The sequence below is a fragment of the Dermochelys coriacea genome, chromosome 8 (assembly GCF_009764565.3).
Source record: "Dermochelys coriacea isolate rDerCor1 chromosome 8, rDerCor1.pri.v4, whole genome shotgun sequence".
Lineage (NCBI taxonomy): Eukaryota > Metazoa > Chordata > Testudines > Dermochelyidae > Dermochelys > Dermochelys coriacea.
The window spans coordinates 79,443,117-79,458,704 of record NC_050075.1 but is presented as its reverse complement, the minus strand read 5'-3'; the positions used below and the strand labels follow the sequence as shown (position 1 = coordinate 79,458,704).

Sequence of the window (15,588 nt, the reverse complement as noted above, 5' to 3'; positions counted from 1 at the left end):
ACATTTCACATTCCCACCCACCCCTGCAATGTTCCTGCCAACCCCTCACTTGTCTGTATGACCTCTCAGTTGTACAGAGGATAAAGGGGGAAGAGTTAAATAGACTGGAGAGATTTTTAAAATGTATTTTAAAGAGATTTGTTTGTAAACTTTTTTTCTCAGCACAGTAGCTTTAAAGTCAAACAAAAGAATGGAACACAGGGCTGTCTTATTCACTATTATGCTTTGTAAATTACTTTCCTAAAAAGAGTCAGGTGATTAATCTCAGATATTTCAGTGTGTCCTCTATTCATGTGACTTATGGTTTTGATTACTCACTAGAAACAAATCAAAATTTCCAATCCGGATTCATTTCAATATTGAATAAGGAAGTGGTGAAGTAATGTGACTGTACTAAATATTCAATGGTTCATTTTGTCCTCCAATTAATTTTCAGAATTACTGTCTGCTTTGTGGTGGAAAACATTCTCTCTTTCATCCAGAGGCTTCAAACTTCTGGCTCAAGTTAGAGCAGTGACAGGATCCCCTTGTAGAAACAGGACCACAGACAGTGCCAGTGGGCAACAGTTGTTTTAAATGTACAATGATATGGATCAGTAGTGACTTTCTGTGTGTAAGAAAATTGATCTGTATACTTGCATTTGTCAATCTTGCACCTTCGCTTATGGTGTGCCATGTAGGATTTTTTTTGTAGGGCTGTGCTTGGAGGTTTTGACAACATTTTCTCTATCTTTTTAGCCAAATCTTTTGCATAATATGCCCATAAAGATACATTGCCTTTCTTCTCGTCTTTTGGAGCAGCATGCAATCATTCTAATTAGACAGTCCCAACGCATTTTTAAAAACACAGAAGTTAAAATGTGTCTCAGACCTGTAAGATAAGCACGTTACTCACTGCAAAGCCTGGGTGCAAGAATATAGGCAGGCAAGAATCAATGAGTACATTATATGCACAACAAATATATTTATAGAAAAGCAGTTAAATTAAAATTTTACATGTTCTGACTGTGTAGAGCTGAATATGATATTTGATTTCTTATTCCTTCTAGAATGATTTGAGAGTAGTGGCATTAAAAAAAAGAGAAGCACCAAGTTTCTCAAGGTGGGGAAGAAAGATATTAAACTAAAAGTTAGGATGATCCTTTAAATTGCAAACACACACATCTAGACTTATTTCTTTTCACATACAAACTAGGGCTGTTAATTAATCGTAGTTAACTCACACAATTAAAAATATTAATCTTGATTTAAAAAATTAATCATGATTAATCAGTTTTAATTGGACTGTTAAACAATAAAATACCAATTGAAATTTATTAAATATTTTTGGATGTTTTTCTACATTAACAAATATATTGATTTCAATTACAACACAGAATACAAAATGTACACTGCTTACTTTATATTATTTTTATTACAAATATTTGCACTGTAAAAATGATAAGTTTTTCAATTCACCTCATACAAGTACTGAAGTGCAATCTTTTTATCGTGAAAGTGCAATTTACAAATGTAGATTTTTAGTTACCTAATTGCACTCAAAAACAAAACAATGTAAAACGTTAGAGCCTGCAAGTCCACTCACTCCTATTTATCGTTCAGCCAATCGCTAAGACAAACAAGTTTGTTTACATTTATCAGAGATAATACTGCCCATTTCTTATTTACAATGTCATCAGAAAGTGTGAACAGGCATTCACATGGGACTTTTGTAGCCAGCATGGCAAGGTATCTATGTGCCAGCTATGCTTAATATTCGTATGCCCCTTCATGATTGAGCCACTATTCTAGAGGACATGCTTCCATGCTGATGACACTCATTAAAAATATAATGCGTCAATTAAATGTGAGACTGAACTCCTTGGGGAAGAATTGTATGTCTCTGGGTCTGTTTTACCCGCATTCTGCTATATATTTCATGTTATAGAAGTCTCGGATATTGGCTCAGCACATGTTCATTTTGAGAACACTTTCGCTGCAGATTTGACAAACGCAAAGAAGGTACCAATGTGAGATTTCTACAGCACTTAAGCCAAGGTTTAAGAATCTGAAGTGCCTTCCAAAATCTGAGAGGAATGAGGTGTGGAACATGTTTTCAAAGCCTTAAAAGAGCAACACTCTGATGTGGAAACTACAGAACCTGAACCACCAAAAAAGAAAATCAACCTTCTGCTGGTGGCATTTGACTCAGTCAATCTGCACTGCTTTGGATTGTTATCGAGCAGAACCTGTCAGCAGCATGGACGCATGTCCTCTGGAATGCTGGTTGAAGCATAAAGGGACATATGAATCTTTAGCGCATCTGGCATGTACATCTTATGATGCTGGCTACAACAGTACCATGTGAACTTCCATTCTCACTTTCAGGTGACATTGTGATCAAGAAGCGGGCAGCTTTATCTCCTGCAAATGTGAACAAATTTGTTTGTCTGAGCGATTGGCTGAACACAAAATAGGACAGAGTTGACTTGTAGGCTGTAAAGTTTTACATTTTTTTTTGAATGCAGTTATTTTTTGTATATAATTCTACATTTGTAAGTTCAACTTTCATGATAAAGAGATTGCACTACAGTACTTGTATTAGGTGAATTGAAAAAAACTGTTTTTGACAGTACAAATATTTGTAATAAAAATAAATATAAAGTGAGCACTGTAGGCTTTGTATTCTGTGTTATAATTGAAATCAATATATTTGAAAATGTGGAAAACATCCACAAATATTTAAATAAATGGTATTCTATTATTAACAGTGTGATTAATCACGATAAGTTTTTTTAATTGCTTGACAGCCCTAGTACAAACCATTTTAGGTTTCTTAAAATATCTTTTTTAATAAGTTTTTCCCCTGGGGAGCTCTGATTCTCTGGTATGGTTTTATTTTATTTAAATCTCACCTACCTTCAGTCTCGGGTCCTTTGTGGTGAATACGGTATCTGTCCAAAGGACGCTGGAGGGACCTCCCTTTAGGGCTCATTAGTGATTCTTTGGTAATAAGTGTTGTATCATGGCTGCCCTCTGCCTCATGATACGAGTGCATGGCCTTTCTTTTATTACTATTACTATTGTGGTAACGCCCAAAATATACTAGGTGCTGTGCAACCACTTATGACAATATGGTCCTTGCCCCAATTAGCTTACATTCCTAAAAACTAGTTTCAAATTTGTATGCCTATGTTATAGAGACTTGTGGCACAATGCAACTGCCACTCCAGCCTTCATTACTTATGCTTAAATCTTCTGGTTGTTCACTAATAATATCTGACCTAGGAAAGTCTGGACCAATCTGGTTGTAAAAATTGCTAGTTAATTGGATGCTAGGTGTATATTTTCCACATGATGGTGCTGCAACTGTGTTTCATGTTTTTTTTTGTTTTGTTTGGTCTGTCTTGCCTGGCCCATACTGCTGACATATTATGACATAATATAATATACATTTATATCAAGCAGAATAGACCCTTCTTACAACCTCTGATCTCTGCTATTCTAATTGTTTTTTAATATTATAATTTTCATTATACATATAAAAAGCTCTGTTGGACTATTTCAGTGGAAAAGAAGGCAGAAGCAGAAAGCTGTTTTCTTGAGATTCTTTTATGTATTATGACTATGGTGACCACTCTGAAGCAGAAAAAAAGAGCCTCTGTACTTCTTTGCTAAACCCTCTCTCCTATCCTTTGGGAGAGAGAAGTGGGAGGGAAGAAGGAGAATGAAATAAACCAGACAGCCACTGGTTGAGCCTCCAGAAGCGTGTATAGAATAATGAAGTCAAAGAAGAAATGTGTGTGACTGTATGTTGTAACTAATTGTACAGTTGTTCAAGTTTGCTCTTAATGGTATCAAACTAAAAAGTCAATTGAGACAAGTGGCCAATTACTCTGGATTTGCAGTGGTGGGAATGAGAACAGAATCTGGGCCTACAGGTTTTTCCCACATTCAGCCTCACGTGGGATTTGTGAATATTTTAGGTTGAGGTCCCAGGCTAGACTGAAGGAAAACAGCACTGGCACTGTCCAGCAATTGAAATGCTATGGACTGTTAATTGACAAAGAGGAAAAAAAATGATGAATACTTACAAATCCCTAATTTTCCTCTGTGATAAAGAAAACTGTGGTCAGGGAATGGCATATCATTTAACTGGTCATTGTATCTTCTCTGATATTATTTTCACTGTACTGGAATTTGCTCCCGTGAAACTGGAATCCTCCAAAGATGGTTGTTACCTATCTTCAAGAAGCTTAGGTGAGAGGAAGGAGTGAGACACTGAAAACTGTAGGTAGCACAGTTTTATTCATTTTGAGCTGTGTTGAGATAGTAGCACCAACAAATTCTAGTTAGAGTAAAAATACAGATAAATACCTCTTTGGTAATACTCTGTACATTACTTCTGACAAAAATGCTATGTGCAGCTATGCTCCTGCCTACGTTTAAAAACACCGGGACAAATAATGGTACTCCACATGTTCCATGAAGACCGTAGCAAAAGTACACAGCTTTGTTTATGTGTGAAACCTACTCTCACTATAACAACAAGGAGTCCGATGGCACTTTAAAGACTAACAGATTTATTTGGGCATAAGCTTTCATGGGTAAAAAACCACTTCTTCAGATGCATGGCATAAAAATTACAGATACAGGCATTATATACTGACATATGAAGAGAGGGGAGTTACCTCACAAGTGGAGAACCAGTGCTGACAGGGCCAATTCAATCAAGGTGGATGTAGTCCCTGTAGCAAACCTCGTTGCCTACTCTATCCCCATATCTACTCTAGCGACACCATCAGAGGACCCATCCACATCAGCCACACAATCAGGGGCTCATTCACCTGCACATCTACTAATGTTATATATTCCATCATGTGTCAGCAATGCTCCTCTGCCATGTACATTGGCCAAACCGGACAGTCCCTACATAAAAGAATAAATGGACACAAATCGGACATCAGAAACTGTAACATACAAAAGCCAGAAGGAGAACACTTCAATCTTCCTGGACGTTCTGTAATGGATTTAAAAGTAGCTATACTTGAACAAAAAAAATGTCAGAAACAGACTTCAAAGAGAAACTGCAGAACTAAAATTCATTTGCAAATTTAATACCATTAATTTGGGCTTGAATAGGAACTGGGAGTGGCTGGCTCATTACAAAAGCAGCTTTGCCTCTCCTGGAATTGACACCTCCTCATCAATTATTGAGAGTGGACTACATCCACCCTGATCAAACTGGTCCTGTCAACGCTGGTTCTCCACTTGTGAGTTAACTCCCTTCTCTTCATATGTCAGTATATAATGCCTGCATCTGTAATTTTCACTCCATGCATCTGAAGAAGTGGTTTTTTACCCACAAAAGCTTATGCCCAAATAAATCTGTTAGTCTTTAAGGTGCCATCGGATTCCTTATTGTTTTTGTGGATACAGACTAACACAGCTACCCCTGGTACTTCACTACTCTCACCTTGTTATTTACCTTTTTAATTATTCAGCCCTGGAACAATCAATATTATAACTAGTCTACAAAGGGCTTGTCTACACAGCATAGCAGTGTGCATGAGAGGATGGAATTTCTAAACTGTACTGCGTTGCACGCTAACTGGCCAATATAAATGCTGCTGGCGCACATTAAAAGTTCCCTAGTGACTGCCCTACGTTAATGCACTATGGAATTTTTACTGCCAGTTAGTGCGCAGCACATTGGTGTGCTTTAAAAATCACACCCCTCTAGCGCACATTGCTGTGCTGTGTGAACATGCCCTAAAACAGAAGCAGCAGCACTTTCTAACTATAAGATGCCATGTCAAAAGTACAGTAAGTTTGAGACATAAATGTTTAGACAGTGCCTTTAGACATGGATGAAGAAGACTTTAATGATAAGCTGTATAAATGTAAGCCTTGGCCAAAATTCTCATTTTGGCCAGCGGCAAACTTGACCCTTTGATTACAATATATTAATGGTATATATAATATCTTTCCAGACAGAAATCTGAAAAATGTTAGAAAGTCCAAAATCCAGCAAGACCTCTGAACTAAGTCCCAAAGGTTCAATAAAGAAACTTAAAATTAAAGAACAAACCAAAGCTAAAGGATCAGCCAAAGGCAAGCGAAAACAGCTTGGTATGTATAATACTACAGCAGTAAAGAAAGATGTTGCCTGGATTTACATAGCAGCTACTTACATTGCTTGGGCTAAATGTTACAAATATACTAAGTACATTAAAACTCACTAATTTGCACCAATGACTGGGAGACCTGTTATGAATTACTACAATTTTGTGAATTAGCAAGTAAGTGATCAAAACACAAGCACCATGGACATTACATCACACATTTGACTATATTCATTTAGAAAAATATAGTTTAGATTTATTATGTGGCCTAGTGGATAGAGCACTGGACTGGGACTCAGACAACCTATTTTCTATTCCCAGCTCTGCCACTGGGCTGAGGGTGACCTTAGCCATGTAACATTACCACTCTCTGACTCTGTTTCCCCAACTATAATGTGGGGATAATGATGCTTATCTCGTTGTAATGCATTTTGAGATCTACTAATGAAAAGCATATGAGAGCTAAATGTGATGGATGATTATTGCTTTACAGTGAAGACAGAGGTTTAAGTACAGGAAAATACTGAGGTATCTCAGGTGCCACTGTGCAGAAAATATTCAGTGTTGAATATTTAATAGTGAACACCATCAATGTACTATCATTTTTTAAAAATATTATGAAGTCTCACTGTAATAACATGTAACTTTACTGGAGTGCTCTGGTATTATAACTCAGCTGAGAAGTGAGGAGAGAGAGTTAGCAAAGTGCAGATTAGTGAGGCTCTCCTGTGTATTGTAAGGAACGAGTTTCTTCAGTGGTTTAGGCAAATTCACCCAAGAGGTCACAATGTGCTATCAAGCTGAGTGTTGAAATTGGACTCTGTGTGCTGCTGCTCTGCTCTAAGGGGAGCTGGGCTGGAATCATGTCTGGAGAGGGACAACTGATCACAGCAGAAACCAGAAAGGAAACACACCTCAGTGAATGGTATCAATAAAAACCTCTTCAGTTAAAACAATTATCAATACTATCAACAACAGGTCAGCACCCCAGGCTAGGTGTGGACCAGGGTCAGTTCACGAGTGTAGACTGGAGCCCTATGTCCCCTGCCCAGGAAGGACTGAAACCATAGCCAGAGTCCAGATCAGGGCCTTTTCCTCAGGGCTTCACTTGTTATTCAGACATAACACTCACAAAACAACACTGAACAAAGCTATTCCCCAGTCCTTCTTCTGGCCATCTGCCTGGGGCTATGTCTACACCTCAGATGCCAGCTCAGCTACATCAGCATATGCTGGCCTACCCACCAATGTAGACACAGCACACACCAACAGAAGGGGTTTTCCAACTGGAGTAGGAACACCACTCCCCAAATGGCATTAGCTATGTCAGCAGAAGCACTCTTCTGTCAACATAGCTGTGTCTACAGGGCTCTGGTCTGGTCCTTGGGATCTCTGGTTTCCGCAGTCAAGTGCGGAAGCGGCTCTTGGGCAGTGTCCTCCACCAAGTGTCCTCCCTCCTCAGTGGTCAACCTAGAATGAGCTGGGCTGCTCCCTTTTATATCAGGCAGTTGGAGCATGTCCATCATGTGGGGTTAACCCTTTCTTGCCTAGTGCGGGGTATGCAAACCCTGTCACACCCTCCCAATCACTATGTCTAGTGAGTGCTGCGCAGCAAAGCAGACTGAATGCCAGACAGTTAATCCCTTCCTGTCCCGACTCATTGTAGGGTTTGTACACCATGACATAAACTCAGGGATGCCCAATGACTCCTGGAGCTCCGTACCCACTCCACCACTCTTTAGAAAGATGCAACATCTGCTCCTCTGAATACCAGCCAGCTCTACTGATCAAAGTGTTTAGGGGGACCTGACCATTTACCATCCCATTCAGTCAGGTCCATTTCTGGATGGCAAGTTGCCCAGGGGATGTTATCAGGTAGAGTGCAGTTACTGCATTTGTGCCACAAGGTGGGAGATTTCCTCTTTGGTGTCTTGAGCACCTGTTCACAATAAACATGAATTTTACATTTCTCTCAGAATTCAAAGAAATATCAATGCCTCCTTAAAATACATTGACACTCATTCTAATAGGATTCGGTAGTTTCTTTCGTAAAATCTAAGTTGAATAGAAAGTGTATTGTGCTGCATCTTCTCAGGTTAGATTTTATGCATTATAAAGAATGTGTTGCCACTTGTGTATGTTACCCTATCAAATTAAAGATTGTACAAGGATAACTAATGTATTAGAATTTTTTAAATGCCAGCTTAACATCATGTTATTGTATTTCAGGTAAAAAAGATGAGGAAGTTGACATATCTATGGCTAGCATAGGTAAGTTCCATTATTGATCAGGATTTACAGTACCAATTTTAGAATATTTTACAGCATCCATAATCACTGAGGTTAATAATGTAGAAGAATAAGGAAAGATGAAGAAAAGTTTGCTATGGATGAGAAAGGATTAGAAATTATGAAAGAGTACATCTGTCTGAACTAACTAGTAAAGTACAACTGTCTGATTAGTAGGCAGCTTGGTGTGGAGAGTCGGATAGGAATAGCTTTCCCAACCTAGAAGCCTGTGTTATCAGGAGTTGAAAAGAGGAGACGACAGCTTGTGCTGAAGAGAGCTGTGTGCTGAAGGGGAGGTGAAGTGTATTTACAGGATGATATTATTGTAAATTACCTGCAGTCAAAAAAAAAATTTAATATTTAAACAAAATATTTAGATTTCCTTCAATCATTGTTAAACCATTCTTAAATCTGGTTGGAAACTTATTTACAGTCCATTTCATTGGGGTCTACCATTACCAGCACCACAAGTAGGAGCCTGTTTCAGCAAGGGAGTGGCTTGCAGAATTAGGCACAGAAATTCCAATTGCCATTTAAAAAACTTCTAAAAGAATTCACATGATGTCAACCACTTCTTCCCTAGTGGATATTTTTACCCTTGGATATTGAGTAAGATGAGTGCAATTTTTGTTTTTAATAAGTTAAGTCTAGATATATTCACTCGTCTTAAATATTGTAGGATTTTTCACACCTTTCTAGAACCCTCTTGTTATGCATTCTTTTGGACAGATTTTGCAGTTTTTGACCTCAATTGAAAATTTGCCTGAGAAAAGACTACCCGTCAGGCTCAATAGGTTACATTCTCAGTTGGATATATTGGCATTTATTGGTGCAGCTTTCATTGCTAAAAGCACTTGCACACCTTAGACATCTTGTGGCAAATTAGAATATACTCATCTGAGGATTTTATAAAAAAAAACAGACATAAATCACTCCTTTCCCCCCCGAATAGCATGATATTATTCAGTACTGTGTGCTGATGGATAGAGGTAAAATTACAGTCTTAGAAGTTTCACCTAAGATTGGGTAAATTGTCTCTGCTTTTAATAAAGACAGAATATGTCTAGTCTTTCAGATGATATCAATGTTATAGGTTTCAGAGTAGCAGCCGTGTTAGTCTGTATTCGCAAAAAAAAAAGGAGTACTTGTGGCACCTTAGAGACTAACAAATTTATTAGAGCATAAGCTTTCGTGAGCTTGAAGTGAGCTGTAGCTCACGAAAGCTTATGCTCTAATAAATTTGTTAGTCTCTAAGGTGCCACAAGTACTCCTTTTCTTTTTATCAATGTTATGTTTATGATGTTCCTGGAAAGTTGTCAAAAGAAACAAATAAGAACTGTAGCTCCACCTAGTGGTGAACAATAGAAGAAAAAAATTGATATCCTTATGACTTAGTTTATATAGAATTATAGTAGTTGGAAATGCAAAAGATCCTATTCTCTAAAGATACTATCTGTGCAGGATTCTCATTCCTGGTTCTTAGCTCCTTAGCATAAAACTAGCAAAATTACCTTTGCTCTTTAGGGTTTGTTTGGCCCCTCAGGATAGTAGTATCAGGTTAAAGTGTGAACTGTGGGCACAGGGCACAAACATTATAATAGTACAACAAACAAATAGGAACCAATGTCCCCAAAACTAAGACTCTTCTAAAAGTCCACCCCTACAATACAAGGCTCTTCCAAACAAATGGTACAACGTTTGTGTTGTGCGGTAATAGAAGGGTTTCATTAGCACTCACTGGGGTTGACCTGCATAATTTATTGGTACCTTTACTACTCATGAATAATTTCACCATCCCAAAGTCATGTTTACCGCCATGACCCATTTTATAGGTCTTTGATACATTATTTATATTTATTTATATTTCAGTAGCATCTAAAATGTGTGAGGCACGGTATAGTCATATAGGAAGACAGTCGTCAGAAGAGTTAACAATCAAACATTTTGCCTTGATGCTAAAAACTTTTACTCAGGAAAGCATCAGCTGGCAAAATTACTGATATGAGGAATAATTTCAGGATCAGCTCTTAGTTTTGTATTATGATTTGTATTGGAATCCTTCAGACAAAGAGATGTTATGATATAAACTATTATTCTGGTCATTGCTTTTAATTTAGTCTCATAGACATAAGCGATGGAAAAGACATTTTAGGTCATCCAGCCTGCTCTTCTGATGCAGGACAGTTGTCACAGTATATTCCCTAGTGTTCTGTCTAGAGTAGTTTTCATTCATTTTAAATGGACAGTCATTATGTTCCATGCGACACTGAAACTGCATCAGGTTAAGAAAATGTTTTTCTTTTAACACTGAAGGAAAGGATATTTTGCAGCTGGTTCAAGCTTTTGGTTTTTTAAATCATCTGCTACCATTTGAGTGCAGTACAGCTGTTTCATTAGATGAGCTATTTGAAAAATCACCATTATTCACGATTAGGACCTTTTGATACATAGAGAGAATTACCTGACTAATTGCTTGGGTTTCCTTTCACTTTTCTATGAGATGGGGGGAATCTTCAGCTCCTTTCTGATAATTTCACAATAAGGGGATTCCAAAAATATTATGGGTAGGGATAGGAAAGTTGTATTGATTTTCCTCTGGGTACCTATCCAGTTAGTTGCACCCTGGGCATCAGTCCTGCACACCCAAGCAACAAATCGTGAGGATTGATACACATGCATGTTGTGCTGTCCCTCTGCTCCCCCTGTCCATTCTATTCTTGTGAGTCAACTGGAGATTAAAATGAATGAAAATCCTGTTATTAGTGCACTGTTGAGATCTGGATTTTTGTCCTGGTGGCTCACAGGAACAGAGCTGGCAAAAGGAATGCAGGGAAGACATGACATGCATGTGCCTGTCCATAATGTTGTTAGATGAAAAGTTCCTCAGTAGAGCAACTGGGGATTTTAGCACTGTTGCAGTCCTCATGCTGAACGGGTGGTAATTTTCTTCTCAGAGAGATGCGTTGCAAGAGGAAATGTAATTTCCTGGGCTTGTCAACCATGACATATCAAAATCTTGGCTGTATTTGTAGCATTGCAGCTGTGTATTAGGGTTGAATGGGTTTGTGTCATGACCACATCCTTCACTCCTTGGGGCAGCAGCGGCTGAGAATGCTACAGAACAACATGCTCAGTTCTTTAGGAGGAGTAAACGCCTCAAGCTGCTTCTTCGTAGTTGGCTCCTATAGCCAAAATGCTAGGCCAAAGAACGATTCATGTCCTGGCCTCCTCATCCCGAAGTGGGGGGAGGGTTGGGGTTGTCATTGGAATAAGGTGCCTGACAGGGAGAACACAGAGACTCTTGGAAACTCACACAAATGTAAGTCCTTAAAATATAAGCGACAATGAAAAGGAAAGCAGTGAAATGTTAATTAGCACTTGTGAAGCAAATAGACACAGAAATTGTGTGTGTTGTATGCATAATGCACAATGTTGTGTAAATAGCCAGGAAGTCCAGGTAAGTCCAGGAAGTCCACATCTTTCATATTGCAGAGTATACTAGGAATGGCTTAGTATTCCATTGATTTCAGTGGATGACTGCAGCAGAGCAGATGCAGTGGAAGACCTGCAGTGAAAGGGTTTAAAGGATAAATGTGGGATTTATCAAATATTACATATTAAATTATAGGCCTATTGGGAAATTTAGCTTCCTGGATGATAGAGATTAAAAAGGATTTATTGTTTTGTCAGTTCTAAAAGGATTAGGTTTGAGTTGACTTCTCAAAGCATATTTACCAAGCTGATCAATATCCCTATTTTAGGTTTACCTACTTCATCTTAAAATAGACAAAAAGATGCCTGCTCAAGGTGTAGATTATCCTGAGAAAATATACCTTATAACAACAGGAAATAGAAAAACTCTGAAACACCCGCAGATCTCACAAAAACCCCGCCCAGCCACCAAGAAACAACAAAACCCACCTGGCCCTTCAGGTCCCCAGAAACCTCCATTCTCTAAGCAGCCAGTTGAAAAGAAGCATTTTGCAGCTTGCCCTCCAGGTCAGCAGATGTGAACTATTTCAGATCAAAGCTTTGGGTCCTCTACGAAGAATGTCCTCTCAACAGCTCCCATTCTAATAAGCTAGGAGAGATCCAGCTTGAATGCCTTTGTAGTCTGCAACTATGGCAGTATTGCATGGTGAAAAAGGAGGTCTCTCAAATAGGCAAGGCTCAAACCAATTAGGCCTTTATAGGTTATAACCAACTATTTACATTCCATCCAAAGCCAACAAGCAGACAATGCGATTCAGGAAGCACCAGTGTCACACAACAGTGCCCTTGCATTTGATTGGCAGCAGCAAGAAGCAGCAGATTTGGCCCCTCTGGCCCTCCATTATGACACGTAGAGTGATGAGGCCAAAACAGAGCGATTGGCACCACAACCTGGTGCACAGGGTCAGGGGGCCAAACCTGAGTGAGCACACTGGGCAGTGGGCCAGCCAGTGCTGCTCCTTCTTGCTGCTTCCATGCGGCTGGCTCCTATACCAGGGCTCCCCGCAGGGGCTTGTCTGGCTTTGTCCCACTTCCAGAAGCCTGTGTCCCCTCCCTCTCAAGGATGGGGAATGACACTACATCTGGGTGCACTGGGCTGGAAGGTAGGGGCTGAGCATTGTGCAGACTTGGTGGGCTAGATGCTGGGGCCAGTGGCAGCAGTAGGGATGGCTCCACCGGGATTACCAGTACGTACCATGTCAATTTCTGGAGGCACCCCTGGTGTCTCATACTCATGGTGAGCTACATCACTTAACAAGTGGGTCCACCATATTCTACATTAGCTTCAGCTTTTGAATGGATGTAAGGTGTAGCCCCATCCCACGTAGAATTTACTACAGTCATCCTATCTAGAAAATAAAGTCATAGATTGTAGTATCAAGGTTGGCTTTGAAGATACAGTCAGAGTTCTAGTCAATGTTCTTTGATTATCTAAAAGCAGATAGGAACCTAACAAGATTCACACTTTAGTAACAAATGATGGATACATACTCTCAATCAAAAGGGGCAGATATAACCTTTGTCATATGCTCTGGTTGTCTCCCTTGGCCAGTCATTGCCACCTCAGTTTTACCTGGTTTGAGTCTCCATCAGTTTGCTCTTATTCATGCTTCAATCTCACCCAGTAACTGAGAAATAGACTCAACTGCACCCTAGACATGATGAAATGGAGATGAGGGTTCTGATTTAGAAAAGCATCCCTGTTCAGGACAGTACATTAACCTGTGCTTAAAGTTAAGCATAGGCTTAATTGCTGTCTTGAATAGGGATGGACTCATGGACTTTCTACAATTAGGGCCATAGAGCTGGAAATCATTAGTATATTGAAAGCATTTCAGTCCATGCCTCTTCAGTAACCCTCCTAATGGCCTCATGCACACTGAACAAGATGTATGAGGTGACAGAGAGGAAGTCTGCAGCACCCCGTGTGAGAACCCATGAGACAGAAGAGAAATTGCCTAACACTGGGTGCATGAAGCTAGCACATAGCAGCTCTGTCTAAACCCAGTTTGGTCTTCACATGAGTTAACAAAACCTCATAATTAACTGTAGCAAAGACTGCTGGCAAATTTGACAATATCAGTATGGACACCCTGTCTTTATCCACTGCCTGAAGGCCATTGACCAATGCAAATATAATAGTCAAAGCCCTGAATGACAAGGGTTTAGGAAGTCAGAGGCATCAAGATGCTATGAGTTGTCTTGCTGCAGCCTTTTCCATAATCTCAAACAAACATTAACAATTAGATACAGTCACTAATTACAGACATTATCACTATCTAGAGCAGGATTTTGATCAGAGGACATATGCATGCTTCCTTAAGAGTACTTGGTCCTCTGTTCTCTTTCAAGGTAGCCTTGGCCATCTTCTGTAGCAAAGGACCAGTATTTCCCTACTGGCCGTCACTAGCTAGGAATAAGACCAAAGTGCAGGTTGTGGAATTAAGTTTCCCCAGAATATTACTGAGAAACACTGAACAAAACTCAAGCAGAAAATACTGAGCACTTGTCCCCTCCATATATTACTGTAGTTTTATAGATGCAGATGTTTTGGTCTGAATACTGTAAATTTTATCCACAGTGATATAAGATTTCCACACTCCAGGAAGGATTCTCTTCAGCCAAAGAATAGACATAACTTAGATTTTCCAGGCTATCCACCACGTTAAAGAAATCAGCTGATCATTATTTTGTGAATGCTAGATTAACAGCAAATAAATGTTTCTTTGCCATCCACACAGCCAACTTCTAGCACAAAACTTCTGCCTTAGTATAGCATAGGATGATTGTGAATTTATTCTTCTGTTTTCTTGAAATTTTTTATATTAAACAACATATATTGATTATGCAAAATGTGTTAGGCACTGGCTTTTACAACATGAAGACAATGTTATTTTTTCATATTGAATTTACAGTCTATGCCACCAAATGTACCAAAAACTATATGTACAGAGATTCAAAGGTTTCATGTTGCTAGCCATAAGAAAGATTTAGAACTGCTAAGGACATATCTCCTACACTGTCAATCTTTCAAGGAAAACACTATTTTTGTTCAACCTCTAACTTTGCCTTACCTTTTCTAGGCCAGCCAGAGATCTTTCCATTAGTTTTCACTCAAAAGACACAAGAAATTTTAAATTGTCGAATTAATGAAGATGTCACAGAAGAAAAACCTTACAAACTTCTGAAAAAAGAGGACATAATTCAGGACATGAAGACAAGAGCTGCAGTCTCCGATTTCCACCCAGTCAAAAAAATAGTCCTAGTACGTAACTCCTTTCATTTTCACTTTAAAACTTAAAACCCTCATACCATGTACTTTCAGTGGGAAGGCCCATCCTCATCTGTCCATCTGTGACTACTCTAGGAAAACGTATTTTCATTTCTGTTTTTCATATTCATATGTAATCCTTAAAAAGAAATTTAAAAGGGAATAAATATTAGTATATTACAAAATAGAAATAAGTCTATGTATGCCTTTGGATATGGCTTTGAAATTTTCACTGAAGTCAATGAGAATTGTACACACACATGTGAGGGCAAAACAGCCCTCTGTACTTGTACATTTTTACAAATTCTGACCCTGATCATCCACCACTAAAGTTAATTATAACTTTGCCATTGACTTCAATGTGCATAGGACCAAGCTTTTTTTGCACATTACTTGCTTTCCGCTTTCCAATAAATAGTCACAGTTCTTTGC

At 38.9% G+C, this 15,588-nt stretch overlaps 1 protein-coding gene and 1 long non-coding RNA gene across 5 annotated transcripts in view; one reads left to right on the top strand and one right to left on the bottom strand.

The window, feature by feature from the left end:
- DNAI3 (dynein axonemal intermediate chain 3) overlaps positions 1-15,588 on the top strand; it is a 57,081-nt gene that overhangs the window by 3,977 nt on the left and 37,516 nt on the right. For all 4 annotated transcript variants that reach the window (XR_006283154.1, XM_038414672.2, XM_038414669.2 and 1 more), the window contains exons 2-4: positions 5,973-6,111; positions 8,334-8,375; positions 14,969-15,150. Coding sequence is in view for 3 of the 4 variants with exons in the window: in XM_038414672.2 (XP_038270600.1) it covers positions 5,988-6,111; positions 8,334-8,375; positions 14,969-15,150 (348 nt within the window). In the remaining variant the exon portion in view is untranslated. The remainder of the gene's footprint in view (positions 1-5,972; positions 6,112-8,333; positions 8,376-14,968; positions 15,151-15,588) is intronic.
- On the bottom strand, positions 11,746-15,093 carry LOC119860665. Its single transcript, XR_005294598.1, has 2 exons — positions 14,960-15,093; positions 11,746-11,958 (listed from the first exon to the last, which is right to left on the bottom strand). It is a non-coding gene; the product is annotated as an uncharacterized LOC119860665 (long non-coding RNA).